This window comes from Podarcis erhardii, assembly GCF_964252035.2.
Source record: "Podarcis erhardii genome assembly, chromosome: 14".
In the NCBI taxonomy this organism is placed as follows: domain Eukaryota; kingdom Metazoa; phylum Chordata; class Lepidosauria; order Squamata; family Lacertidae; genus Podarcis; species Podarcis erhardii.
The window spans coordinates 28,461,927-28,489,228 of NC_138503.1; the positions used below are offsets into that span (position 1 = coordinate 28,461,927).

Genomic DNA, 27,302 nt, shown 5'->3' on the forward strand with positions numbered 1-27,302 from the left:
CTTGCTCTAGACAGGTAATGCTTATAAACGTTGGTGGGGCTATTTCAAACATTGAATGCAGACGGCCTGACTTTTGCCACTTTTGGGATGGGTGACCTATTTATCTTTATTGGGACTGTGCTGTATCACTTGTTTCTCTGCACCTATTGTTACTGCATCTTAGAATATGAAAATATCCCTTTTGCCCTCGTCATGCAGGTTTATCTTCAATCACCTCTTTGAGAGTGCTGTCATTTAAAAATGGTAAAGCTTTGATGCTGCTCAACAACTGTATTATTGCACAACTTGCTTTTCTTGGAGGCGAACTGAAAGCAGAAAAGTTGGAGGATTGCTTTCTTCTTGATCTGTCATCAGAAGCTCTGGAAAGGATAGTAGATGTTGCCTTTTGCAGAGGTGTTATTTTCTTGTTAGAGGAATCTGGGTGGATATGTATCCTTTTAAATTGAGTTTTAACATCCTGCCCTTCCTCCAGGACAGAGTGGTTTGCAAAATAAATGTATAATATAAGCAGTAAAATAAAACACTAGCAGATAGTTCTCTGTGTTGCTCAGTAATTCTTAAGAAACAGACAAATACTGAGATACATAAATAGATATTTTTGTTGTTGTTTGTCTCTTAATAAATAAAGTGCTAGCCTTAATACAAACAGTCCAGGATCAAAACAGTCCAGAAACAGTCCAGGATCAAAAAAGGTCAAAACCCATAAGATCACAAGGCAAGTCAGGATGCTAATGCAAGGATTTTGTTCAAGCACTCTGCCAGCAACTGGAGACTTTTAACCAGGAAGCTTCAGAGCTCCACCCAGAGCACAGCTGGAGGCCATCTGGATTGCCTGAGGCAGTGATTTTCAAACAGTGTGCCATGGCACCCTGGGGTGCCTTGAAGGATGGTCAGGAGTGCTGTGATGTCTTTGCCTCCCAGAGCCTTGCACAGCTGTTGTAGCAGCACTGGCTACAAGCTTCCCAGGCAAATTGTGCCTCTGGGGCTGGCCATGGGGAGCTGGTTGCCAGGGGCTGAGGCAACCTTGGAGTAAGCAAGCAAGTGGGCGAGGGAGCCCAGCCAGCCAGCCAGTCTTCCAGGCCTTGCTGATGGGAATGGACAGACAAGTCCTAGGCCCCTGTGGGGCAGTGGAAGGAGGCACCTCTTTTGGGGGTGGGGGGCAGCTCAGAGACCATGGGCAGCAGGTTCAGCTCCCCAGAGGACTCCCAAGGAGAGGGGAGAGGAGAGGAGAGAAGAGGAGGCTGAGGGAACACTCCACAAGGCAGGGTGTTTGAAAAGGGGTGAGAGGTTGCCAGCTTTGTCGGCAAGGGGTGACATAGCTGGACTCCTGAGCCCCCATGGGTGCCGCAGAAAATGTAGTTAGTCAAGAGAGCCATGGACTCAAAAAGGTTGAAAACCTCTGGCCTGAGAAGTTTGGTCTTCTCATGAGGAGGAGCTTCTTCACAAGTAACACTTTATTTTCAAGGAGTCCTTGTTCTTTGGGTGGGTGTACCTGTACCTTTATCCGCCAGCATGTCACCAGACTTGGTGCTAACTAAGCCTCTGCCTCTGATTCTTTGCAGGGGCCCTCTCTGTCTTGCAGAGAAGATTGGGATGCTCTGATACCTGAAGGTCCCAGATCCCCCTGCTCTGTCTCACTGTGCACTGACACAGCCTGTTTCTCTTTCATTCTTGTTTTGTGGAGCACCAAATCTTTCTGTGAAGAGGATTGTTCTAGCCATGTGCCTGACAGTTGCAATATCTTAAGAGGTGTCCAAATGCATGCAGTTTGGAATGGTTCAGTCTACTATTTTGATTTGAAACAGTGCCCAGTAGTCTTGCACATTAGGTCTAAGTACACTTGCATAAGATTGCTGTGTCAGGATGGTGGGTTTTCCTTTGTATGTGTGCCTGTTCATGTGACTCAGAAAGTGTCTTTCCTTGACATTGTTGCAAAGATATTTTCGATGCTACGGATGGTGCCTACCTTGCCCATGTTGATGTCTCCCTCTATCAAACAGAGGGGCAAGATGAGAAGCGTCTGGACATCCTGTCTTCTCTTACACTGTTAAATATATCCCATGATCTCAGTGTTGCTGTGGTTGCCAACAGCTCCAGTTGTGTCGTGGCTATTGACCTCCATGTATACTTCAAGTAGGTTCACCACAATATGCTATAAAGTGGTATTGGGCAGGCAGATTTTCACTTTTTAAATTCTTTGCCAGTTCTAGCTTTTCCTCTCTCGCTCTCTCTCCCGAAAAGTTTGATGGTCCTGCTCTCATGAAACATTTAGGAAAATGGTTAAAACTTTTTATTGTGCTGGGTGTTTGTGGTCTTAATCTCACTTTCTCCCCCTGCTGCTTAAATTGCTTTCAATGACTTTTTAATGCTCACTTTATTGTTATAATTTATTGTCAGTGAAAATTCAATTTTTTTTTAGATTAACTGTTATAGGGAACTTTTTGAGGGTTGAAAAGTGGAGTTGAAATCATCTTATTTATAAATAAACACTTCCCCCCCGCAGAGAATATCCTGAGCATTTAATTTGCAAGAAAAACTTTGACAACCTTCCTGTAGAACAGTTGGAGGGGACAGATGAGGATGACCTCAGAAGTTCAGATTACAGCATGAAACTTATGCAGCATCCATTTCGGACTGACAGGTATGTCTATAGAACTTCTGCCTTGCATCATTAATCTATGTGGAAAAGAGGGATATGTTTGTTCAGTCCTACTTTCCACTTTAGCTCTCTGGTTCCTGCTGTTACTGCTGATACTGCTGGTAAAACAGCTTTAGAACGTTAGGATGAATTAGTATAAGCTTAGACATGTGGCATCATTTCCAAATAGATGCACTAGTATGTCTAAACACCGTCCTCCCCAGGACTAGTTTGCAGTTGTTTTGATGGCAAGAAACTATTTATACTTATCCAATCTGTTTATCTGTATTAAAAATCCTTTTCATTCAAGCAATACAACTATAGATAATTCATAGATTCATTGTTGAAAATGTTGGTGTGATTTTTCTCCTTTTTCCAGATCCTGGAAGGCACATTTGTCTTCATTGTTTGACACAACAAAAGGATCTAATTCTTCAAATTTGGCAGCCAACGTTTTCCTGCCTTGGTGTCAGTATCCTTTGCATCTAGAGCACTGTGACTGTAAGACTCGTGAAGCTTCTGAGGCCTCCTTTCTGCATGATGCTGCTCATGTTCTTTCAAACTCAAGAAGAAAAGATCCCCAAAACACAGGCAAAAGAGACAGACTATGGAAGAGCATAGATTTAGGAGGACTAGAAGATGGTGTTAAACTCGAGTGTAAATCTGTGACAGGATTTAGTGCATTGTTCACTCTCTCAAGTGAGAGTGAAGGACTGATTCTTCTTCTGTGGGATTTGGAGACCCAAGACGTGATGCGTTCTTGTGTGGGCAAAAATTCATTTTTTGTGGAGTGTAACAGAGAAGAGCAGTTATGTCCCATCCTTTCAGGTGAGCATCTTTTAGTTGCAAATAAAAACCAAAGCCTGCAGTCTAGAAAACAGAAGCATTTATTTGTTTGTAAGTACTGACACCATTGAGGGTGATGCAAGAAGATTGCATTCAGTCTCATAAAGTACCATATAGATCATGTTTGATATGACAGGTGAATAAGTTCTTCTTTTATTTATTATAACCCTTAGAGCCCGGCCTCTCCTTGGTTCTGTTTGGCTTGACTCAAGAGGAATTCTTGAATAGACTGATCATCCATGGAAGTGCTGGCACTGTAGATTCTCTTTGCCAGCTCAATGGATGGGGAAGATGCTCTATTCCCATACATGCCTTGGAGGTAAAGAAACACTTGTGGCCCTTGAGGTTCTGTGCCTCCCACATCTCCCAGTGCTGGAAGTGGTGGGATCTTGCAACTGGCAGGGGATTCTTTTTTCTTTTTCTTTTTGACAGCCTCAAATGTTTACTTTGAGCTTATCTAACCTGCAGCCTTTGCAGGCTACGTGGAAAGGGCACCTCCCAAAGTAATATACAGAGCTGCTGCCATGTGGATAAATTGTGGAGCATGACAAAACTGACTGCTCTTGATGACTCTGTCCTCCAGCCCTAGTTTTTTATTCTGCTGCAGTATTTGTGGCATGAGGTGATCCTTCTTTTCCTGATTTGTGCTGCACATCCTATCTAGGAAAGTCCTCCTCTCACAAAAAGACAAATGGAAGTTCTTACCTGCTGGGCATCTATTTTTCTGATAGATAGAAGAACATTCCACTCTCCTTCATGAAGCCTCACTTATGGGTCCATAGTGGAATAGTGCTTGGGGAAAATAGGCTTTCTTGTCTTGTTTCATGACTTTTTGGCTTATTTAATTGCATTCTTGCGTGGATGCTTTTTATTTTTTTATTTTTGCAATACTTTGTTCTTGCCTTGCTGTTTAACCATCCTGAAAATTGGTAGAAAGTAACTTTTCAATCCGCAAAAAGAATATTAGTCCCTTAGTTAAGAACTTCTGTTTCTACATGTTGCTGCATTTTTAACAGTGATTCTGTTGTTGCTGTTTAGGCTGGCTTAGAGAACCGTCAGTTGGACACAGTGGATTTCTTTTTAAAGAACAAAGAGAATATTTTCAGTCCCTCAGCAACTTGCTCCTTACAAGATCAGCCTGCAAGCACTATGTCAGATTTTTACTTGAAGAGTAAGTAAAACAATGCAAATGCTGAAATGGACATTGCTTTGACACAGACCTTCGCAAAGCATAGTGTAGTCTTCCCCTGCCTGATGCCTTCCAGATATTTTGGACTACGTTTCCCATCAGCCCCAGCCAACATGGCCATATGTTGCCGAGACTGATGGCAATCCAAAACATCTGGAAAGTTCCATGTTAGGAAAGGCTGGTGTAGTGAAGGTGAAAGAAATTCACTGTGGTACAGCTCGTGTGAAATTAATGCTGCACAAGCCGCATAGAAAATAATGAGAGCTCTATAAGGGCATACTATGTTCAGCGAAGCATTCTTGGGAGAGATGGAATATGCACTGTGTTTTCAGAAAGCGCAATGGGGTACATGGATGCCATATAAAAGATGGAGGCAAGCTGTGCTTTCTTTTCTGCGAATCCTTTTTTGTGGCGGGGGGGGGGGAGGACATTTTAAAGCGATCTTCTGGTCATTTCCTGCTTTTTCTCACACAGGCATGGAAGAGCTTACACCAGCCTTAGATTTGCTTTGTATGGCAATCCGAGAAAATGATTTGGAAGCACAGAGCAAGCATTTCTCAGAGCAGCTGCTGAACCTCACCTTGTCTTTCCTTAACAAACAGCTCCGTGAAATTTGTATCCACAGAGAAGGTAACGGTTGTGCTTGTGTTGCTTGAATTATCATCATGCTCTGCATTTCCCCTGTAACGGGCCATGAAACCTTTCTATTATTTGAGCTATTTTCATGTGCAAGCTGTGTGCTCCTGCATGTGACCTTTTTTAAAAAAAACCCCAACACCTCTCCAGTGGTGATATTTGATGAGAGAAGAGGAGGAGCAATTCAGGCCTCAGCTCAGTGAATAGTGTAGAATTGTTTTCTCCCATTAGCGTAATGTCCAAATCCTATACACACATACTTGGAGGTGTGCCCTTTTGGACTCCGTGGGATGTGCTCGTGAATAAACACACAGACAATCATAGTCACTGTATGGGCTGTAAAGCTGTCATTCGTAAAACGATTAAGTCAGTTTTCCAGGATTTAAGCTGACTTAACAACATAGTCCTTTGGACTAGCTGGACCAGCACCTGTACTGGGTCAGGAGGGGTCAGTACCTTATAGTCAGTTCATACTGTGGGCTTTGGCACTTTTGCATATTGTGTGCTTCTCTCTAATCTATATTTGGACTCCTTTGTCATCCTGTTGATGACTGAGTGCACCTGTGTGAGTGGCCCGGTGAGTGGCCCAGGCAGGCTTCCCTGTGTTCCTGCTGTCACTGTCACCACTGGTAATGAGGAGAGGAATGAAGGGGAGAACGTCTTTCTCCCCCTCTGCACCAGTGCAAGCGGAACAGGATGTCGTGGGATATATCTTTGAATATGTTAATGTTCATTGGGCTGCCCTTAGTGTTGCAAGTCTCCCAGGGAGATGTTTTCATTTGTTCCTTCCATTAAATGTATTCCTGATATTCTTCACAGAACTGGATGAAAATCTGGACAGATGTGTTGCTATTTTAACCAGCTACATCAATAAACTTAGGATGTTTATGATAAAGTTCCCTCACAAGCCTTCCAGCATCATCAGCTTCACGGGCAATCTTGAAGAAGACGTGCCCTGCGTAGAACAAAGCCAGAAGTGGGAAAAGTTCAATACAGAGGTAACTGGAGCATCAGTTTCAACAACTCCTGAGCATACTGTATATTGTCCAAGACATTGTGTCTGTTTGCTAAACAATTTCATTATCCCAAGGAAAAATTAGTGACCCAAAGCCACGTTTATGGCAGAATCCAGTCATAGTTAAGCATTTGGAAGTCCTGTTGATTTCAGTGAGAGAGCTAGAGACTGTGTGCCAAACACTCCCATTGAAATGAAAGGCAGGTAGCACAATAAAAGCATTAACTTGGTTTGGAGCAACTTTTGAAAAGTTGTGTGCTAAGGAAGGATTTGAAAGTACAACTTGATAGTATAGCAATGGAAGACTATGTTGAGTTCTGGCTGCCTCATAACAGAAAAGGATATCCTGGAACTGGAAAATATCTAAGAAGGGCTACCAGAATGATCAAGTGGTAGCATGGAGGGAAAGTAGCAAGAAAGACATTTCCCCCCTTCCTCATAATCATAGAATTGTAGGGTTGAAAGGGACCCCAAGGGTCATCTAGTTCAGCCCCCTGCAATGCAGGAATCTCAGCTAAAGCAGGCGACTTCCTGTGTTTTTAAGACTGAGTTGTGTGCCCTTGACAACTTCCACCCACTTCTCCTCCGCCATTCCCTAACTTGCCTCTCCTAATCCTTCAGGAAAGAGGTTGAATGTCAGGCGTGGTGCTTTTCAAAAGCAGCTAGTTGCATTGCATGCCTTTCTTTGCTCTTTCAGCAAACGGTTGCTGAAGCCATATTAAACAACAAGCTCCCGGAGGCTCAGACCTTCTTCCGGATGGTGGGTAACCCTGCCCAGAATCTTAAGGTGCTGACCCAGATAGGACTGGATCTGGTGTACAAAAGCCTTCTGAAGGATGATGTCAAAGAAGCCTCCAAACTCTTAAGAAACATGGTGAGTAATGCATGTCCAGAGTGGGGCTTGATCTACAGTGCTTACTTCAGTGTACTTGCATGTACACCCAGCAAGGGATTGGCTTTGCTTCTTCAGGTGTTAAAGAATGGCCATTGGAGGTCCTTGGCGAGTTAACAATGGGAGTTGAACTCATTAAGGATTTTATTTTTCCTGCTTAATTGGGGGGAGAGGGAGAGAAGTATCTAACATAGGAGAAAAATAAGTGTGGGCATGATCACACACACAAACGCACACTGATGTTTATACAGTCATACCTTGAGTTGAATCTGCTTCGGGTTGAGCGCGTTCGAGTTGCGCTCCACGGCAACCTGGAAGTAACGGAGCACGTTACTTCCGGGTTTTGCCGCTTGCGCATGCGCAGACGCTCAAAATGACGTCATGCGTGGAAGCAATGAAATGTGACCTGTGCACACGCAGACACGCCGCCGTGTCTTGCATTCCATTTGGGATGCGAACGGAGCTCCGGAACGGATCCCGTTCACATCCCAAGGTACCACTGTATATGTGTACATGTATGCATTTGATTCTTAATTGGGTGGGTAACATAGGTCTGTTGTCACTTTCTGCAGTCATCTTTTCAAAAAGGGTAGTATGTGTTCCTTTTATGTACATATATTTGGATAAGCACTTTAGATCTTGTTTTATTGTCATTTTTATATTTAGTTTTAATATTTTTTTGTACCTCTATTTTTATTATGTAAGTCACTGTGAGACACTTTGCTCTAAAAAGCAACCAACGGTAATAGTAATAATTTGTCTGAGGAAGGGAGGCAGGAGTTTTGAAGGTTTGAGCATTTTAAGCTCATTTTGCAATCTGTTGAAATTTCTTCAGTCCTTTGCAAGCTGCAGCCGAGCCCTGAAATCCTTTGTAGATACGCACAAAAGAAAGCCTATGAGAGAAAATAAGCCATTAATACTTTCTTGTGTAAACTCTTCTACCCTCCCTTGCCAGGGCTTCATTGTGATGGAGCAGCTGCGCAAAATATGTTTCTACGTAACTGATCACCGTGTTCGTGACTTTTTGGTGAGTGCGGGGAAAACCTTTGCATGGGTTGTGGTCCTTTAATTTCATATGTCTCACCTGCATGTGCAGGGTACATTCCTGGGTGACTTCTGCTGCTACTGCCTGCCCCCACCTCACAAATTGTGTTAGTTTTCACCCAAGTCCCAGTGATGACTTCACTTTCATGTTGTCTCTTTGGCATTAGTAGCTGATGTGGAAATCCTGTTGCGGTGCCATCGGTGCCATCAGGGATCCACACCATATTGTTTTGTTCTAGACCACTTCCAGTTCCTGCTCATATTTTTGATTTGACAGCAAACCCTATAAGGAGTTGCTTTTCCAGTGTCTTTTATGTTAGGGTGCAAACTGCATTGCTAGTTAATGTTTTGGTCTGACTCTCAAGGTGAACATACTGAAAGAGGAAAACTACTTTTCTGAAGCTGAGAAGGAAATGATAGACTTTGTGCATAAGGTGGAAAATGTCTATGCAAGAACTTTCCAAGAGAAGGAAAAGACTACAGCCCAGCCCAGGTAATAGATCTTCAGCCTCAATTTTTTAAAATGTCATCTTTACCAACAGTGATGTGATGAGAATTGTGTGAGGTTTTGAATCTCTACCCATGCAGCAAAAAACATGAGTCCTTGCTTTCTCCAGCTGCAAGCTTTCTTTCCATGGAAGGTGTGAGATGATTTTCCTTCTTACTCAACTGGTTGTTAGCAGTTCCAGCTTAACTGTGCTGTAGGCTGCAAACTTTCACTGTTCATTGGAAATGGTTGTATTGGGAACAAGGTGGCTAGCTTGAAAATCTGAACTCATCAGGAAGAGTAGATATATGACATGAACCTCATAGAGATGTTTTGTTCTCATTTTCAGTTCCTGGAGAAAAGAACAAGATTTGTCTATCCACATTCCTGTTTTGGATTCATTCCTGCAATGCAATGAAGATGGAGTTAATATTTCAGAGTACAGCATTATGTTAAACTGGGCTCAGTGGTGGGATCAGGTTACCCGAGAGACAATTCTTCTTCCTATGCAATCTCCCGAAGGCAAGTACTCTGCCATAAATATGTTGTGGTCAGGGAGCTTTGTGTCTTAAGGCTGTTCTTTTGGGACTAACAATAGGCCATAATGTTTTAAGGCAAGTGTGGGGATATCTGACCCCCAAGTCAGATGGAACCATCAGAGGCTTCCCGTCTGGCCCCTGAAGCATCACTTGCTCCCCACCCTCAATTTCTGTAGTGGCTGCAGAGGGAAAGGAAGAAAACAGGAAATGGCAGGAACTGGGGACTTGTTTTGGATTGGGACTCCACCCAGCACGTGAGGAGCTTTTAACCCCCTGTTATCTTCTGCAGTCCACGTCTGGGATGAGCCCTCCCCCTCGCCTACATTTTGCATTGATAATAAGAGATCTGTTGAAAGGAATGAATTGGGAGTATCCTGGATCTGGGCCAGAGTGGGGAGCAAAGGGTCATGTATTCAGTAATCAGGGCATAGCTGCCAAGAAGACCTTTTAACTTGTCCTAACTAACTGTGCCTTGGCCACAGACAGGAGGCTCTCTGATAGAATGAGGGCAGACTGATGTTGGTGAAGCAGCCCCTTGGGTACCCTGCACCCAGATTGTTAAGGGTTTTAAGGATAAGATCCAATTCTTTGCATTACACCAGGAAACAGATTGGCAGGCATACACATAGTTTATTGTACTGACTACCTTTTTTTAAAAAAACCACACACAGAACGCAAATCATGTGATCCAGAGGTTCTTTGGATGCACCTGTCATCTTGGCATGACTACTCCAGTATGAGCTCATGGATTGCAGCATCTCAGCAACAGGAGAGTAACACAAACTGGCCACGGCTGACAACAGAGACCATTGAGCGCAGAACATTGTGTAGCCATTACATGCAAAATGAAATATTGGACAATTTAGCCAGGTATGTGCCTTGTCTAAGTCTTGGTTGGGGGAACCTCTGGCCACAGGTCTCATTCAGCCCACAGGCCATTTCCAGCAAACTGTGCCCATTTGCCAATTGTATGACATCATTTGACATCAGTCATTTCGATCCGCCCTGCAACTTTCTGTAGTTTCCTGGGTTAGACTTATAATTGCCCATAATTTTACATAATCTGTGTTGTGAAATTGGCCTTGCCCACTTTGATCTCTTACCCACCCACCATTGGAATGTGGTCCCTGAAGACTAGCCAGGTTTTAAATCTGGCGTTTAGGCTGAAAGGGGTTCCCCTGTCTAGCTCTAAATTGATGATCAACTTCTGTCAAGCAGTATCGTTTGTTGGTGGAAGTATTGTTTATTGGTGGAAGTTTCCTTAACAATGTGAAGAGATCACTGGCTGCTTTGCATTAAAAAGATCGCTTTGTTTTTCTTGGTAGCAATGGAATATTTGTGCCAGTGGAACTAGAAGACTTTGAATGCCTTCTCCAGAGATTGACTCTTGTTGGAGGAGTGATGCAGAATCCTCATCCTGTTCCAGAATATATGTCCACCAGTGGCTTAGATTTCCATGCTTGCTTTATCCTGTACTGTTTAGAACATGGGCTGGACCATCTTCTCTACACCTATCTCGACTACTATAGGTAGGAATACATGACCTGAAGTGGTTTCGTATACACACATTTGTATATGTGTCTACCTGCTTTGTCTACTTGTGATGGGAGTTGTAGTCATAGCTGTCAAGCGTCCCTTATTTGGCGGGACAGTCCCTTATCCCAGCGCCATGTCCCGCTGCTGTCCCTTATTGATGAGGCTTCATTTGGCTGCTGGCTGGGCTTTCTGTCTTTAGCTCGGAGGGTCTCAGAAGTTGAACATACCTGTGCCCGGAAAATCCCTTATTTTGGCTGCTGATCCCTTATTTTCGAGGCTGCTGGTCCCTTATTTTCAAATCTGTAAGTTGACAGCTATGGTTGTAGTTCAGGTTGGTGAAGCTTTGTGTAGACTATACATCCTCTTTCCATCACCACCTCCAAAATGTTTTCAGAACAAAGGCAGCAGAACTTCTCCCCATGCCCCCAGACTGTTGCCTTCCTCCAGTGGAGCTTTGTTCAGGGCTCTGCAGCTGGAGCATCATCTAATTTTGTAACCTAAAGGAGCAGAGATGAGAGAGTGCTTGCCCAATGGGGTCTGTGTGGCCAGTACACCCCTAGCTAACTAAGCAGTCTCTTTTACTCCTGCCAGAGCAGTTGGTCTTCTCAAAATCCATGTGGCTGCTTACCCAGCCTTCTACTGGCCCATATTTTAAAAGGGGGAAATAACTTGTTTTGCTTTTTTATTCTATGAAATTGATATTTTGTCCTTGATTTTGCAGTTTATTTCCTTCAAATTGCCCTCTTTTGGATGACAAAGCACTTCACGAAGCTCATCCGTGGTTTGAGTTTTTAGTGCGGTGTCGAGCCATCGCCAGCAATTCTGGAGGTAGGAACCTTCATCTGTGATTCTCTTCTGAGCCAATGTTCTTTGTGCAATTCTGATCAAAAATAAGCATTTGTGAGCCATTGACCATCCCAAGTGATGATGGATTCTCCCTTAATGGTCAGCTTGGAACTCACCTGGGCATGACCTTTTCTGTGGATGCTTAGGTGGTCGCTGTGGGGACAAGCACCTTTTATACCAACGTTGTCTGGTCTGTGGGCTTTTTGGCATCCTATTTTGAAAAATGGGGACCCAGCCATTGTCAATAACAGTCTGCTAACCTCAAAGTTTAGGTTTCTGCAATGTGCTTTATGTGCTTTAGGTTTCTGCAATGTGCCTCAAAGTTTAGGTTTCTGCAATGTGCTTTATGTGGGGCTGCCTTTAAAAAATGTTTGGATGCAACAGCTGGTTCAGAATGTACTGGGCTTTTGACATAGGAATGAAATATTTTTTGTTCTTAACTGACCCCTGGTTGATTTCTGGACTCAACTCAAAGGGGTGGTAAGTTCTGCTCCAGGTTCCCCTACCTACAGCATTGTGGTTGGGGAACTAGTTATAGCAGTGCCCCATCTATGGAACCTTCCCCACAGGGAGCTTTCAGAGAGAGGGTTGTATATGCCAAGGGCTGGATTTTTATTTTTATTTAAATTGGAGATAACATTTTGGCTGACTTTAGAAAAGTTAACTGTTGATCAATTATTATTGTTGCCATGTGCTTGGCCTTTTAAAGTTTTGCTGTGTTTTAACTGGTTTTAATATTGCATTTTTAAATTGTTGTAACGGGGAAGGGCAGGTAAGAAATCAAATAGTAGTAGTAGTAGTAGTAGTAGTAGTAGTAGTAATAATAATAATAATAATAATAATAATAATATGTGAATTTCTTCTCTTTGCCATCTGCCTTTGGAGCCTATTCTTGGGCAGAAAGACAGGGTATAATAATGGAAAACAAGGCAACAGTTTTTTCTTTCTTTCCTCCCTCCAGATGCAAATAAGATTTTCCAAGCTAGCCTGGCAAATGCCCAGATCTTGATTCCCAGCAACCAGGCCAGTGTGAGCACAATGCTGTTGGAAGGCCGAACGCTCCTTGCTCTTGCCACCACAATGTACACCCCTGGAGGTATTGATCAGGTATGCTATAGAATATTGGGAGGCTGTTGATGACCTTTTCCTTTCAAAGTGACAGAAAATGTCAAGAAGATCTTAAATGCCAGCAGCCTCAGAAAATTTGGGTCGTGTTCTTTCTCTGAAGGTGCAGATAAAGCCTTGTGCCAGGTGCTGTGGCTTGTGCCAATGAACTGTTCGGTTCCCATTTCCTTGCAAGTGTATTCAGGTTCTTCTTCTTCTTCATTGTAGGTCCTTCAGAATGGAGATGGAGGAGAGAAAGTAGATGCCCAGCTCTTCAGGATGGCCCTTGCTCCTTATCCCAAGCTGAGAGCAGCCCTCTTCCCCCAGTATAACAGTCATGGGACCTTGCCTTCCGACATTTCTCTCTACCACCTTGTCCAGGTATAAATATATACCTATCTGCCCCCAATACAAATAGAATCATAGAATTGTAGGGTTGGAAGGCACCCCAAGGGTTATCCAGTCCAACCCCCTGCAATGCAGGAAACTCATCCAACCTCTGCTGAAAACCCTCCAAGGAAGGAGGTTTATCACTTTTCAGCCTTCTCTTCCAGGCTAAACGTACACAACTGCTTCAACTGTTCCTCATAAGACTTGGTTTGTAGACCCTTTATCATGTTAGTGGCCCTCCTCTGCCCATGTTCCAGCTTGTCCATATCCTTCTTAAACTGTGGTGCCCAGGTGGGGTTTGAGCAAGGCAGAATAGAGTGGAACTATTACTTCCCTTGATATGGGCGCTGTAATGCTATAGTCCAGTTATAGCAGCTGCCACTTTACCCAAACTTACACCAGTGAGACTTGAAAAAGGGCTGTAATGGGAAAGTGGGGCACAGGTTTGAGTTCCTCTCCTGCAAAATGCTGAAGGTGACCTCTGCAAGGCATTGCCTCTTCATTCTGGGTATTCTGCAAGCAGTGTTAATTTGGGATTGGATAGGGAGAGGCTGCAACCTCCAGCTTCAGAGAGCAGCTCCCTAACCACACAGTCACAGGAGCAGGTAGGAAAAAAGCCACATGACAGCCTGTGTGGATGTCCTGGGGGCTTAGCCTATGGCACACCTCCTTCCAACGTACAGGGGCCCAGAGCTCCCAGCAGTGTACACTAGAACACATAATTATATTTGCATGTCGGCTTTCCATAGTTAAAGCCATGCTCAAGGCTGCTTGTAACATTAAAAATGACACATATTTGCAAATGTAAGTAGTCATAAACTGTAAATAAAACAGCAAGTAGTGCACAACCAAATTAAACAATTTCCACATAAATCATAATAAGATCTAAAATAAAGGCACAAAACAATTAATAGAAACAAGAACAACTACCCTGCCCCCAACTACACCCCAACTTAAGAATCTGTTCAGCAGCCTCAGCTTTTGTAGCTGGAGTCAGTCCTCCCAAGTCAAGTGGAAAAAGCCTTGCAAGGCAGGGAGCAGTACTGCCGGGACATGGCTCCCATACCACCACCCTTTGGCGCCACTTCTCCCCATCTTAGCCACAGCTACATAGCAATAGCCCTGACTTGCACAAGTGGAAGGGCACCTGCCTCTCCCACCATCACTTACCACAAGAGCATTTCATGGAGCTGCTGCGTCTTGTTGGATGCTTAAGCAGGGGTCAGCAAACTTTTTCAGCAGAGGGCCGGTCCACTGTCCGTCATACCTTGTGGGGGGCTGGACTATATTTTCGAAATAAAAATAAAAATGAACGAATTTGTGTGCCCCACAGATAACCCAGAGATGCATTTTAAATAAAAGCACACATTCTACTCATATAAAAAGACACTGATTCCCGGACTGTCTGCGGGCTGGATTTAGAAGGTGATTGGGCCAGATCCGGCCCCTGGGCCCTAGTTTGCCTACCCATGTTTAAGAGTGAAATGCCCTTTTGCCTCGCCCTCTGTGGATAATTTTCTCCTCAGCTTGGTTTCACTTGACACAGATATTTTAAAATATTAAGTGGCTTAAATATGCTTTTGAATAAATAAAATCCTCTGGAGCTGCACTCTGCTCTGTGGAGTGTATGTATATAAGACTGGGTTTGAATTTGATGTGACTGTTTCATTCCAGAATATCTGGGTCAATGTGTGACAGCAGCTGTACTACATGTGTAAGATGCTGCACAAGATGTGTGCTCAGTTGAGCAGCTTGGGTTAACATGTTTGCTGCATTTTAAGCAGGCCTTGAAATTAATGTTGTGTTCTAATTTTTCAGGCGTTAGTTCCATTTGATCCTACAAAATTGTTTGGCTGGCAGTCAGCAAATACGCTTGTCATACCTGGTAGGTAACTTTTGCCGTATCTTGTTACTATTTAAAGTGAATATAAAGTATACGTGTGTGGAATCTCCCAGTATTTCATTCTGTTAAATAGACATTTCTCTGGGAGCTGACAAGATGCTGAGAGGTTTGCCTTCCAGCAGAATCTTCTTTGCTCTCCCTGTTGCATCTGATCTTTCAAAAGGTGAAATAGAGCCCTAGAATTAGGCAAGCTTGTATTCTTGCCTCCTAGCTGTTTATCTTGAATCTAAATGATGTCCCAGACTGCCACTCTCCTAAAGTTGGCAACAAGAAAATTTCTGTATTGTCTTTTTGCCAGTTATTAAGACTTGATCTTAAGTGGTTTTTGGCCATGTTGTCTTGCTCCTGTAATTTAAATTGTTTACAGATTACTATTTTTTTTAAAAAAAAAGTTTATTCAGTGTGGCTATTGGACAGACAAATTCTTGAAAAATAGTTCTCCTTCCCTTGGAGCTCCCTTTCATCAATCCACTTCTTGGCTCTCACACACAAACTTTACGCTGTCCAGAAAGCCACTGCAAGTCAGACAATGGTCCTGTGGTTCTTCTGTATCAGAGGAGGCCAGCCTGTTCCAGCAGCAGTGAAATGTTTACCATTCCAAAGTCTCAGTCCAAATTCTTTACGGGTTTGCACTCTGGATCAGATGCAGCCACTGCTTTGGAAACTGGCCCCACAGATTTTAGGGCATGGTTGGCTGCTTAAAAACTTTAGCTCTGTATCCACATTTACTAAAGTGTCTCTGGCTCCAAGTGACAGCTGTAATAGTACATGGCTGAAAATGGGACTCTCTTAGAATACCTGCAGCAGCACTGGACTGTGCCCCTCTTTTCTTGAAGCCAAGTTCAGTTGCACAACAAATTAATCAAACCAAATCCTGGAATAGAATGTTTTCAAGAGCTCTTGGTTCATACAAATAAATTTTTCTCTGCACTTTTTAAAATTCTCGATGGAAAATGTATCCAATTTATCAATTATTTGTGTTTACAAGATGCGACTTGTGTTTCACTTCTCTCACCCTGGATGTTCTGCATTCCCAAGTTTTATTTAGAAGGTTTGTTGACAGTTTGGTGGTCTTGAGAGAGTGAAGGTCTAATGGAAGCGAAAATGTTGGGTCAAGTCCTCCCTTCTTGCCATTTTTATTCTGGAATTTGAAACCAACTAGTTGTCCTCCTTCTGGCCACTACTGGTTAGGTCAGTAAGTTTTTATACAAGTGGTTCGATGAGCAGATAAAACTCCTGGGGTTTCACTGGCAGAGAAAATCAGAAAGCAGCTGGTTAAAAGACAGCATAATTCTCCTTGTGGGTTTTGTTTTGTTTAATGGGTTGTGTGCTCTTCTATATAGTAATTGTGTTCATATCTGTGATGTATCTAGTTTTGGATTATAGAGTGCAATAATAAATCAAGATACTTTAGGCCATTGGGACTTGCTTTTAGAAACCAGTGCAGTTCCCCTCAGAAGTTGTTGGCAGTGGTGTGGCTTTTTCAGCTGTAGCTGTTAGAAGGGCATGTGGAGGCTGTGTGGGAAAATAGCCCCCACCCCAGTCTGCTTCCATTGGCAGCTGGACAGCTGTAACTCTGTTGCTCTTCCAGTGTTGGGACCCTGTGGAGGCTCTGGGGTAGTCTTTGCCAGCTTGGCCTAATTTGGCTGGTGTTGATGGGAGTTGTAGTCAAAAACATCTGGAGAGTGCTAGTTTGGCAAGGCTTCCTCTTTCAGTGGTCGAAAGTGTCCATCCCCAAGGCTATAATGGCTGTCGCTGGTGTTTCAACTGTAATCCCATGTGGTGCTCTGGCACTCAGGTCCTGTGTTGGGGCTTCTGTTTGGCCATTGTGAGAACAGGATGCTGGTTTAGACAGACCTTTGAGCCTGATCCAACAGGCTCTTAAGTTTTTATGGAGATTGCTGAGATTGTCAGTTACTTCCTGGTGTAGACACTGAGCAGCAAAGCTTCCTACCAGAAACTTTTCCTGCGCCAGCCCCATTGAAACCCACAACACTTATGCATGAAAGGACAGAGCTGCCTTTTTGTAGCTCTTTCAGTGGACTGACCCAAGAGAAGTGCCTGTGGCCAGGTGCGAGGCCAAGTTTCAAGGAGTCAACCAGAAGAATTGTGTCTGGCACGTGGGCCTGTGGAGCCTGCTATTTTTCTGTCTACTCACCACGTTGTTCTCCCTTCTCTTTAGATACCTGTAGTGACCTTCCTCACTTCTCAAGTGCCCCTTTTGTCAACAAATATGCTGTAATCGAACGTCTGGATTTCTCCTACTTCTTGCGTCATGAACGCCCCTCATTTGCTTTTGGGACTTTTTTAGTCCAACAGCTGGCGAAGAGCAAAACTCCAAAGCAGCTGTGAGTATTTGAAAACAGCAGAGATGTGGAAAGGAGCCTCTCATGTTCTCGACAGAACATTTTCTATGGAGAAATCTTTGTATTGCAATCAGGTATTGTGTTGCTTTAGATAGATGTAAGCTGCTTTGTAAGAAGGGGTATTTATTTATATAAAGTACTTTTCAGATTTGGGACCCCAGGTTTTTCCTGACCTGCTTACAGTCCCCTTGGCTTTGATTTTGACTGTGTGCAGAGTTGGGTCCTTTCCTTGCAACCTCTCTGCTGTTCCAGATGCATGATGCTAACGGCTGCTGCCTTTTCTTCCCTAGGATCCAGCAAGCAGGCAATGATGCCTACTCCTTGGCCCTCTCCTTCTTTTATGTGCCGTCTGTGGCTTCTGCCTGCACCTGCTTTTTGGAACTGCTGGGCCTTGATAGCCTCAAACTCCGGGTGGATGTTAAAGCTGCCAATGTGATCTTGAGCTTCATGTCTCGAAGAGAGGAGCCTCAGCATAACTCAATCAGGCAGTCCTTGGGTAGCGTTTCTTCCACATGTTTTCTATATTGGAGAAAATATTTGATGGGTGCACAAGAGCAGAAAGCCCCCTGCCCTTTTGTTCCTGAATGGAAAGTCCACAGTTAGAACTGTTATATTTATTTAATCAGTTTGTAGACTGTTTGATGTTTTAAAAATTCCAAGTGATTTACAAAGTAGACACCATAAAATAACAAGGTTAGAATACCAGCAAAACAAAAATACAAAATGTTGATAAAAGCGCCAAAATGCTAAACCCAAGGTAGATAACCTATTGGGGGGGGGAATATAACTTTGAAGTATTCTGCAGCCACGGACTTCCGGGTTAGCGCGAACGGCTAATGGCGGATTCCCTCCGAGCTCCGGAGGGAATCGGCTCTGCTGAGGACGGGTCTTGCCGTGCCGGCGACACGGGGACCCTCAGAAACCGCAGGCGCGGAAGCCTGCGGACTTGGTGACTCGGTGGGCACCTTAAGCGCCCTCCCCGACCCACGAAGAGCCTTTTTAAAGGCTGCGGAGAGGGTACGGAGAGTGGCGTGGTGCTGAGAGTAGACCGCTACCTCAGTAGAGCGAAGCCGCAAGCCATGGCCGGAGAGCGCTGACTTTCTTCCCAAAATTTGGACTGGATAACAAAGGACCCGTGAGTAGTGGAATTTGGACTTTAAAAATTTTATCCTGTGAATTCGGCACGATCGGGGGATGTGTTAAAGGGAAGTCCGCACCCCCTCTACTTATAGACGTTTCAAAGCAAGGAACGGAGAATTAAGGCGGAATGAATACTGTTTTGATGATTTAAAAGTTTCTCACAAATTTGATAGAACAAGATTTTTGTGCTGGAGAGAAAGGGAATTTGGAACTTTGTGTGTATCCCCCCCAAAAAACCCGGGAGTGTCCTATTTGGGTCCCGGAGGAAGAAGTGAAAGGAGTTTGACAGCTGTCAAAGAAGCTGTCAAACGGGCGGACAAAGTAAAGAATTTTGCTATTTAATAACTCTTGGAATTAAAGCTGATACATTTGGACTGAGGCGATTGGAAACAAAGTATTGATAATAACAAAGTAACAGATTATTGGAAAAGGACTACTAAATAACTGAAAGCCCCCTAGGGGGAATTAGTGACATTACAATGGCTGCAGAAGGAAAATTACTGGCGGAGATAGAAAAAATGTTCTTTCTCGTGGGAATCCTGCAGGAGCAGAGTATGGCTCTGAGTAAAGTTTTTATGACCTTGAATCCTGAAACAAACAACTCTGCTGAATGCACAAAGGAGATGTATGATAAAAATTCTGCAGCTGAGCAGGAAGAGATGCCTTTGGAATTGACAGAGAAAAAAGAAGGAGTTCAGACACTACAAGTGGAAAATATCAACCAGGAATCTGCAGCGTTAGAGTATGAGCAAGAAGACCTCTGGATTACAGACCTGCGAAAGATGAGAAAGAAGAAGAGAGAAGCCCCTGGAGTACTTGGAATATTAAAACTAGAAAGAACAAAGCAATATGATTGGGACTTTTCTCTTGAGTATGGAAAACTAGATGGTCTTTCGCAGCAAACACTCTTCAACATTCTGAATGAAAGAAAATATGATCTGACTCTGACTGAACTCCTTCGGGGTCTTAGGACCATCAAAGAGGACTACCAATATAGCTGGCAGAGAGGGACTGACAGAGAATCAGACGCCTCGGACGTGAGGAATCCGGGCTAGAAATATTTTTTGTTTGTTTTCTGGACATTTGTCTAGGAAGGGACAGAAACCGGGGCAGGGGGGGGAGAGAATAGAATTATAAAATGTTATGTTTTGTTTTACTTGGTCAATGTGACCTATAATTAATATAATAAAGGGAAAATTTGTGAAGGGGAAGTTAGATCGACCTTAAAAAAAAAAGAAATTAATGATTATAAGAGAATTGGATAGTTGAATATAGATAAACAAAAGAATTTAATTTTTAAAAGCAATGTGAATATCTTTAAGAGGTTAGGTAAGAACTTGCTGAATTAATTCTGGAATTGGGATGTAAGAGGAGGGGGTGGGGGGAAGTCAATGAAAGTGGGTAAAGAAACTTAGGGTATGTAATTGTATTTGTGTGTTTGTTTGTCTTTGTCTTTGTGTGTGTGTCTGTTGTTATAAAATGTAAAAACCCAATAAAAATTATTTAAAAAAAAAAAAAAAGTATTCTGCAGCCACATGAAGCTTTGCCTTTTCTGTTTGCAGTTGAAAAGCTGACTCAGCTGGCAGAGGGAGAAAAAACAGCAGCAGAAGAACTCCTTGTCTGCTTGGAGGAAGCCGTGTGGGATAAGATGGAGCACCAGGAGATAAGCAAGTGAGTCAGCCCTTTGAGCCCGTGGTGGGAATTTGCTATACATTCTTTGTGGCCTTATATTACTTCTATGAAGACTTAAGGATTCAAATTTGGAAGGATTGATTTGATTTTTGAGTAGATTTGATTTGATTTATTATATTTCTATGCCACTTTTCATTCAAGTGAATCTCAAAGCGGCTTACAAACAATAAATAACAATAACATAATAGAACATCACAAATACAGCTTAAGGTTGAAGTGTGATGTATAGAACAAAAAAAGGAGGAAAACAAGTATAGCTTGCATGCTGTCTCCACCCCCTTTACTTTTTAGCCTGGAATCCCTGCTAGCTGCATATTAGCAAAGAGAGATTCCCCTTCCAAATGCTGTTTCTGTGTTTCAGTTTCCTGTATCTCCACATTCACTTGAGTCACAGGGGATGGAGAGGGGTAGTTAAGAACATCAAAGCAAGGAGGGGCAGAGAAGAGTGTAAGAAGCAAAGGGCCCAATTAATCCAGTGCTGTTTCCAGATACCTCTGAGGCACGAGAGCAGTGGTACTCTCCCACCCATAGCAGCTGCCATTCATAGGCATGCCCTCTCTGACACTGGAGGTAGTAATAGCTCGCTGTCATAACCAGTAGCCTTTGATAGCCTTGTTCCCCATGAATGCTGACCCCTTTCAAAGCAACCCAGATTCATGGCCATTCTTGCAGTGTCTTTCCTTTTGTTTGTCTCTACTCTTCCACCATTTATCTTGATTGGATGACCCAAGTGTGGTCTAGTATGATGTGTTCATTTTCTGCACACCATGCATAATAATAATAATAATAATAATAATAATAATAATAATAATAATAATAATGTTTTATGCCTTCACTTGCCTTTTCTTTGGAGGGCTGTTGTGCTAGTCCCTTGATGGTTTTGGTTTCTCTTGGCAAGTGTTTTTTATGGAGGTGGAAGCTTAAGTTACTGGCTGTTCCCCATAGGACATCCAGTGAGGCAAGGAAGCAGTGGTCTCTGGTGGCCCAGTTTTGCAGGCTCCACGGCCTCAAGCTGAGCATGTCATACCTGAAGATGTGTGCGAGATCCAGCGAATGGCTGCAGTTCCTCATTGAAGCCCAGAGGTACAACTACCAACCCTCTGAGGTAAGGAACCCTTCAGGCAAAAGTGATATGGCCATCTTTATTAATTTGGGGTTTAGTCTTTGCAGTGGCTGCTTTGAACAGACAATGCTCTTGAAATAAGGGGAGAGATCACTAATGTGGCTTCATTTGCCCTGGCAGCAGAAAGACAGGTACAAATCTTTAAAGGCATTAATATAGTAGAATTCTAATTTGTGTTTGGTATGTGTACCACTTTGCTGTGACTCATGAGCTCAAGACAATAAACTAAACTTCCAGGTGCTTTGTTCTGCAACTCCCATCAGTCCCTCGAGGGCACCAAGTTGGTGAAGACTTCAATAAACCATTGTCTGGTTGCCTCTTTGCGCTGTTTGTTCACTTTATACTGTTCACCTAGTTTGTTCTTTCCCTTCCCCAGGTTGTCCCCATCCTCCAGGAGTTTCCCCCTCCTCTGCAGGACCACTTGAGGCTGGCCTTGGAGAGTTTGCAGTCCTCAGTTACTCCATTGGAGGACGGTCAGGGTGGCAACTCCCACCGGGAGCAAAAGCCAGGCACCCACACCACTGATCTTTTCCGCATTCTCCTTTGGTGTCAGGAGCAGCCACGTCCCTGGCATTACCTTCTGGGTGAAGCTGTGAAACACCAGGCTCCCATTCTGAGCATCCTTGCTGCATGCTTCCAGGTAAGAATGCTCTGAGGATGACCCTGTGCTTCTGTTGTTCATTTATTTCCGTAGGCCGAATGTGTGATATTTTAGAAATATTTGCAAGTACATTCCTCAAGGTGGGTCACTTCCTCCTTGTATCTAACTTATTTACTTCTTTCCTACTCCTCTCTGGCCACATCCACCCATTTGGAAGGACACCAGTATTATCCATTGCCTCTGTGTTTGGCTCATAACTTCCTTGGATAGCTCCACCACTGCCCAAGTGACAGACCACTTGGAAGGCTCAGCTGAAACCCATGAATGGGATCTTCAGGACTTGGCCACCCTCTGGCAGACACTTCTCCAGAGGCAGAAAATCCAAACTCTTCTTCGTGGCTTTCAGTTCTTTCTGAAGGTAACTCTTTAAGTCCCTTTACGCCCCAGCATGCAACTCCCATTTGTTTAACTTGTGCTTCTTCACATTTTCAAGAGTGCCTTTGAAAATAAATGTAACAAGGGTTTCTGTGTGTGTGTGTGTGTGTGTGTGTGTGTGTGTGTGATGTCTTCAAACTGAAAGCTTCAAGAGACATGGAAACTGCACATAGAGCAGCCCAAATGAACCCTCCGTTCCAAGTTAAGGAAGGGAAATGGTCCAATTTCTGCCCCCTGCTGTGGTTACACTTTCAGAGCCTCAGGAGCTAGATTGGGGGGGAGGGTTCAGTGTCAGAGGTGTATTTTTAAATAAATAAATGGTGCAACACTTGTGAAGAATGTTGAACATAAATTTGCATCAATCTATTCAGGACTCCCCTTTGCTGATGATCCTGGAGCTGTACGAGTTGTGCATGGACTACAGAAACTACAGCGAAGCGCAGAGCAGACTCCTTGCATTCCAAGCCAGTATTTCAAGAGTAAGCAGACCTTTCCCTTTGCTTGCTGAAGCTTTTGAACCAACTCTTTAATTACAGAGGTAGCTAGCATCTCTAGGCAAGAGCATAGTCTTCTCTTGAGTGTGTGAGGTTTAATTTTTCCAGTTGAAGGATTGTTTGAGCATGCAGGCACACACGTATGGCTGCCCACCCTTCTTCCTTGGATGCATCCTTCCCAGTTCCCTACCACGCTACTGCTTTGCATTGTACAAGTTGGCTTAATTTGTCAGAGATGAAGGAGAGGGTGGGGGAGAGGCATGTTTTGGCACTTGGATAACTTTCAAAATGACTTTTGCACAGCTGCAAGCCCTACCCGAAGGTCCACCTCTCCTCTTGCCTGTGCCCTGGCTGGTGTCACAGGCTTCATTTCTTCTTGAGCTGATGCTTCAGCAGTGCAGAACTCAGTACGAGCTGGGAAAGGTCCTTCAGCTTTTTGCAGATACGGACACCGTTCTCCCTCACGGTACGGACAGTTTTCTTTGGTTCCCTGTCAGTAATTTGTTACCTGCACAGCCAAGACTTCCTCTTGAAATCTGCTTTCAGTGCCTGACACCAGGCAGCCCTCGGGAGGTGGTAGTAAAGGAGCATCAGCTGCCGAGTTCATTCTGCTTTTAAGTGTAGTCAGATCATTGGTTTTCGGGGCATGGAAATAAGATGGGAATCCAGGAGGTTTGGAAGACCAGAAAAAGGGATGTGCATGTGCATGCCTCTCCTTGGCATTTTGGGAAACCCAGTCACTTCTCTCTTTGTCCATCATGTGCATCCTCAGTGCTGCATATAAAGGCAGGGACTGATCTGCATAAGAGATGGTTGTCTTCTGCTTCATTTTTATACCATCTTTCATCTAAAATGATCCCAGGTTGGCTTGTGAACTTTAAAGATAGAAGAAGTAAAACATGGGAATAAACTAGTGAATTAGAAGCAACAGCAGCATGTCAGCAATTTAAAAGCATTGGGGTGAACAAGAAGGTTTTTGGTCTGGTGTCTAAAATAAAATAAAAATACTGATGCCAAGTGGGCCTCCCCTAGTTGGGGCTCTGCAGCCAAAAAGACCTCCCTTCCTAGGCCTCCCTTTGTTGCCCTCCACTTCACTTCTGCCAAAGTTGTTGCTCAGCAAAGGGCCACAGCATGGGCAGCTTGATGGGGATCCTCTTTGCTCCTTTCCAGAAAAGCCTGCGTCATTAAAGCACAGACTATCCAGTTAAGGACCTGTTTCTTTTTGGGCTGCTTTTGTGCTTAGGGCCTGATATGAAGAAGCTGAGTGCCCTCAGTTTCACCTTGAAGGACTCTCCTGTCTCCATTGATTGTGCCATTCTGAGCAGTTACACCCCAGAGAATTTCCAGAAGGAGTGCAGAAGAATTATGGAGGAGCTGCAGGACCAAAGCTCTTTCCTAATAGCGCGGAAGGTGGCAGAGCTGGCAGAGCTGCCTGTGGACAACGTGGTGATCCAAGAGGTGGGCTAGCCTTTTGACAACTCATTTTTTGGTTAATTACGTTCCATCTCCAACCAAGGCTGAATTAGAATGTGGCTTCCCCATCTATTGGACTCAGCCCCTAGTTTTGGTGGCTCAGTCCCAGATCTGGTGCTGCCTTTGGCTACATATGAGTAAGTAAGGGAACTTGGGGACCGATAATGAGGTGCTTGTAGTTTCCTGCTGTGAGGCAGAGAGGGGAATACATATTTATCTGTCAAACCTTGGACTGTGTCCGGTAATAATCAGGCAACCAGCGCAGGTCTCTCAAAGCTGTTGGTACATGTTCTTGAGCCATCAGGCCCATCAGTATGCTATCAGCTACATTTGTCACTATCTTCCATCTCCACACAGTTCTCAAGAGCAGTCCCATGTTGTGTAAACAGGAGTTGCAGCCAGGCTCTCCCTATCGACAAATGGCCATAGCTGGTGAATCAGTAGTTCAGCTTCCTTTCATTGGTTGTCATGGAAAGATGGGGCTGAGAATCCCTTTGATGTTTTGTGTGTTTTGCAGGTCCTCCAGAATATACACCTCTTGCAACAAATTGGCCACTGGCCTCAGAAGCGGACAAGGATCGAGTTCTGGGAAAAGTGCCACGAAAACTATGTGAGAAATGCCATCTCAACCCAAGCGGCTTCCAATTTCTTCTTAGCTCAGGCAGACCTTCTGTCTGAGTCCTTGGATGAGGGGAGAACATCTGGCATCTCGGAGAGGCAACTTCTGCTAACCTTGGCTGGCCACTGGTTAGCCAAAAGCGATCCAGTTCCACTTCAGGAGCTGGAAGGGATTGAGAAAGAAATCTGGCTTTGCCGTATCGCTCAGCAGACTTTGAACCAGGGCCCCGAGAAGGCCAAGCACAGATTCTCCCACCAGATTTCTATGAGTGGTGAAGTGTCCTTTGATTCCTTAGCCAAGGAGTTTTCCTTTTCCAAGCTGGCTGCCTTGAATGTGCCCAAGTACTTGCAGCTGGAGGGTTTGCCCTCACACAATGCATCCTTGCAAGCCACACTTTCTGCGGCTGATGTGGAGTCACTGAGCTTTCTGGTTGGGCGCCTGCTGGACGAGGGGAGCATCCATGAGGCCAGCCGGGTTTGCCGGTACTTTAACTTTTACAGTCGAGATGTCTTGCTTGTCTTGCACTGCAGAGTGCTGGCATCTGGAGAAGTCCTTTGGAGCGAGTTTCACCCAGAGGTTCATGCCATCCTTGCAGCAAGAGACAGAGAGGAGGCGAAGGACAAGAATAATGGAGGGGGAGAGGACTCTTCAAAGAAAAAATCTCTGAGCAGTAAGTAGCAGAAGCGTTTGGAGCTGCAAATTGGACAAAAAGCATCTCTCCTCAGGAGTCCACAGAGGACCCTCCTGGGCCATTTCTTCCTTTCTCTGCCATTTTGTGGGTTTTGTCATTGCCCGTTCTTTAGAAATGTAGGTGTTTCTTGGATCTCAAACTTTGCCATTGGTAGCATTCAAAACTGCTGCAATGTTTTTCCTTCAAAAATTGGGGGGGGGGGGGAGAGAGAAGGGAGGGTGGCAGCTGATCAGTTTAGAACCACTGAGCATTTCCAGTGCTCAAGTTTGTCATAGAATCATGGCAGTGTCGAGTTGAAGGGATCCAAAGGGTCATCTAAACCTGCAATATAGGAATCACAGCTAAATAATCCCTGTGTTTAAAAATCTCCGGCCTCCAGAGCTCAGAAGAGCAATAAATGTGCCCTTATCCCACCCAGTGTTGGTTTTCTCCTCCCAGTTTTGCCCTATCCATCTCCAGCCTTGTCTTCTCCCCCCCGCCCAAGCATCCTGCTCAGCCTGTTCATTCCTTGCTATCCAGAGTCTCTGTTTCCTTTTCAGCCTCGAGCCTTGAGTCCTGGTCCTTTGTGGGAGGTTCAGGCCCAGAGAGCGAGGTGGTGGGCAGCCTGCAGGCCCTGCTGGCGGAATGTGTCCATGGGCGGAACTACTGCCGGCAGGTCCTCTGCCTGTTTGAGCTGTCCAAGGTGTGTGCGGGTTGGGAACTGGGGAGGGGCAGCCATTGTGCTACAGTGATGGGAGCTGCAGGATCTCTCCAGTGGGGGCCTTGCCTGCCAGCATGGCACTGAGGGGCCCTTTGAGGATGAGACGCCTCAGGATCCAAGACGTAAGACTTCCCCATGGTCTTTTGCAGGAACTGGGATGTCCCTTCAGTGAGATCTCTGCCCACGATTCCGAGAAGCTGCTTCGGGTGATCCTGTCTTCTCAGCAGCCGGACAGGTGCAAAAAAGCCCAGGCCTTTGTCACCACACAGGGAATGGAGCTGGAAACCGTGGCGGAGATTGTGGCCGAGGAAGTAACCCGAGAGCTGCTAGCCCCTTTGCAAGGGAAAGGCAGTGAGTCCTGCTTTGTTGTTATTGACCAAAGAGAATAATGCTATAACTTGTGGGGAAGCGGAAAGACTCCTAGGATCGGGTTTGGGCAGGAAGTGGAGGCGGTGCTGTTTCTTCCCCTTTCCCCTGTCAGCTGGAGAATATCCTGTCACCAATATGTCATTTGTATATACAGAACAAAAGCAAATTCTGAACCCAGCAGAGGAGAGCCAGGCATTCCTGCAGCTGGCTAAACTGTGCCAGGACCACACGTTGGTTGGCATGAAGCTATTGGACAAGATCTCATCTGTGCCGCACGGGGAACTTGCATGCAGTAAGTCAATGATGGGCAGGTGGAGGAACCTTTTTGGCCAGGGATCAAACATCCAGTAACAGCACACTAGCATGCTGCATGGCTAAAGCTGCGATCCAAAGCCTGCTTACTTGAATGCAGAGCTTATTCAGGTTCTTGGGACTATGCTTCTACATAAATATAGGTGGGGTTAGGCCTCAGGAGGAGGGTTCTCATGCCCTTTTTTCTGTTTGCTGTCTTTGTGTGGTTTTCATCTGGAAAAT

General features: G+C 44.5%; 1 protein-coding gene across 1 annotated transcript in view; it reads left to right on the top strand.

The window, feature by feature from the left end:
• Positions 1–27,302, top strand: part of SPG11 (SPG11 vesicle trafficking associated, spatacsin) — a gene marked incomplete at its 5' end in the record, with an annotated part of 34,803 nt that overhangs the window by 2,647 nt on the left and 4,854 nt on the right. Inside the window, 31 exons of the mRNA XM_081838616.1 lie at positions 199–429; positions 1,938–2,133; positions 2,504–2,641; positions 3,018–3,466; positions 3,658–3,803; positions 4,523–4,655; positions 5,148–5,303; positions 6,129–6,307; positions 7,022–7,198; positions 8,172–8,243; positions 8,626–8,753; positions 9,097–9,269; positions 9,958–10,156; positions 10,612–10,815; positions 11,544–11,650; positions 12,630–12,775; positions 13,001–13,153; positions 14,981–15,047; positions 17,248–17,413; positions 17,722–17,927; positions 20,134–20,242; positions 21,209–21,368; positions 21,763–22,026; positions 22,205–22,405; positions 22,794–22,901; positions 23,220–23,382; positions 24,160–24,374; positions 24,907–25,678; positions 26,239–26,381; positions 26,549–26,750; positions 26,923–27,060. Of these exons, the coding sequence (XP_081694742.1) occupies positions 199–429; positions 1,938–2,133; positions 2,504–2,641; positions 3,018–3,466; positions 3,658–3,803; positions 4,523–4,655; positions 5,148–5,303; positions 6,129–6,307; positions 7,022–7,198; positions 8,172–8,243; positions 8,626–8,753; positions 9,097–9,269; positions 9,958–10,156; positions 10,612–10,815; positions 11,544–11,650; positions 12,630–12,775; positions 13,001–13,153; positions 14,981–15,047; positions 17,248–17,413; positions 17,722–17,927; positions 20,134–20,242; positions 21,209–21,368; positions 21,763–22,026; positions 22,205–22,405; positions 22,794–22,901; positions 23,220–23,382; positions 24,160–24,374; positions 24,907–25,678; positions 26,239–26,381; positions 26,549–26,750; positions 26,923–27,060 (5,901 nt within the window). The remainder of the gene's footprint in view (positions 1–198; positions 430–1,937; positions 2,134–2,503; positions 2,642–3,017; positions 3,467–3,657; positions 3,804–4,522; positions 4,656–5,147; positions 5,304–6,128; positions 6,308–7,021; positions 7,199–8,171; positions 8,244–8,625; positions 8,754–9,096; positions 9,270–9,957; positions 10,157–10,611; positions 10,816–11,543; positions 11,651–12,629; positions 12,776–13,000; positions 13,154–14,980; positions 15,048–17,247; positions 17,414–17,721; positions 17,928–20,133; positions 20,243–21,208; positions 21,369–21,762; positions 22,027–22,204; positions 22,406–22,793; positions 22,902–23,219; positions 23,383–24,159; positions 24,375–24,906; positions 25,679–26,238; positions 26,382–26,548; positions 26,751–26,922; positions 27,061–27,302) is intronic.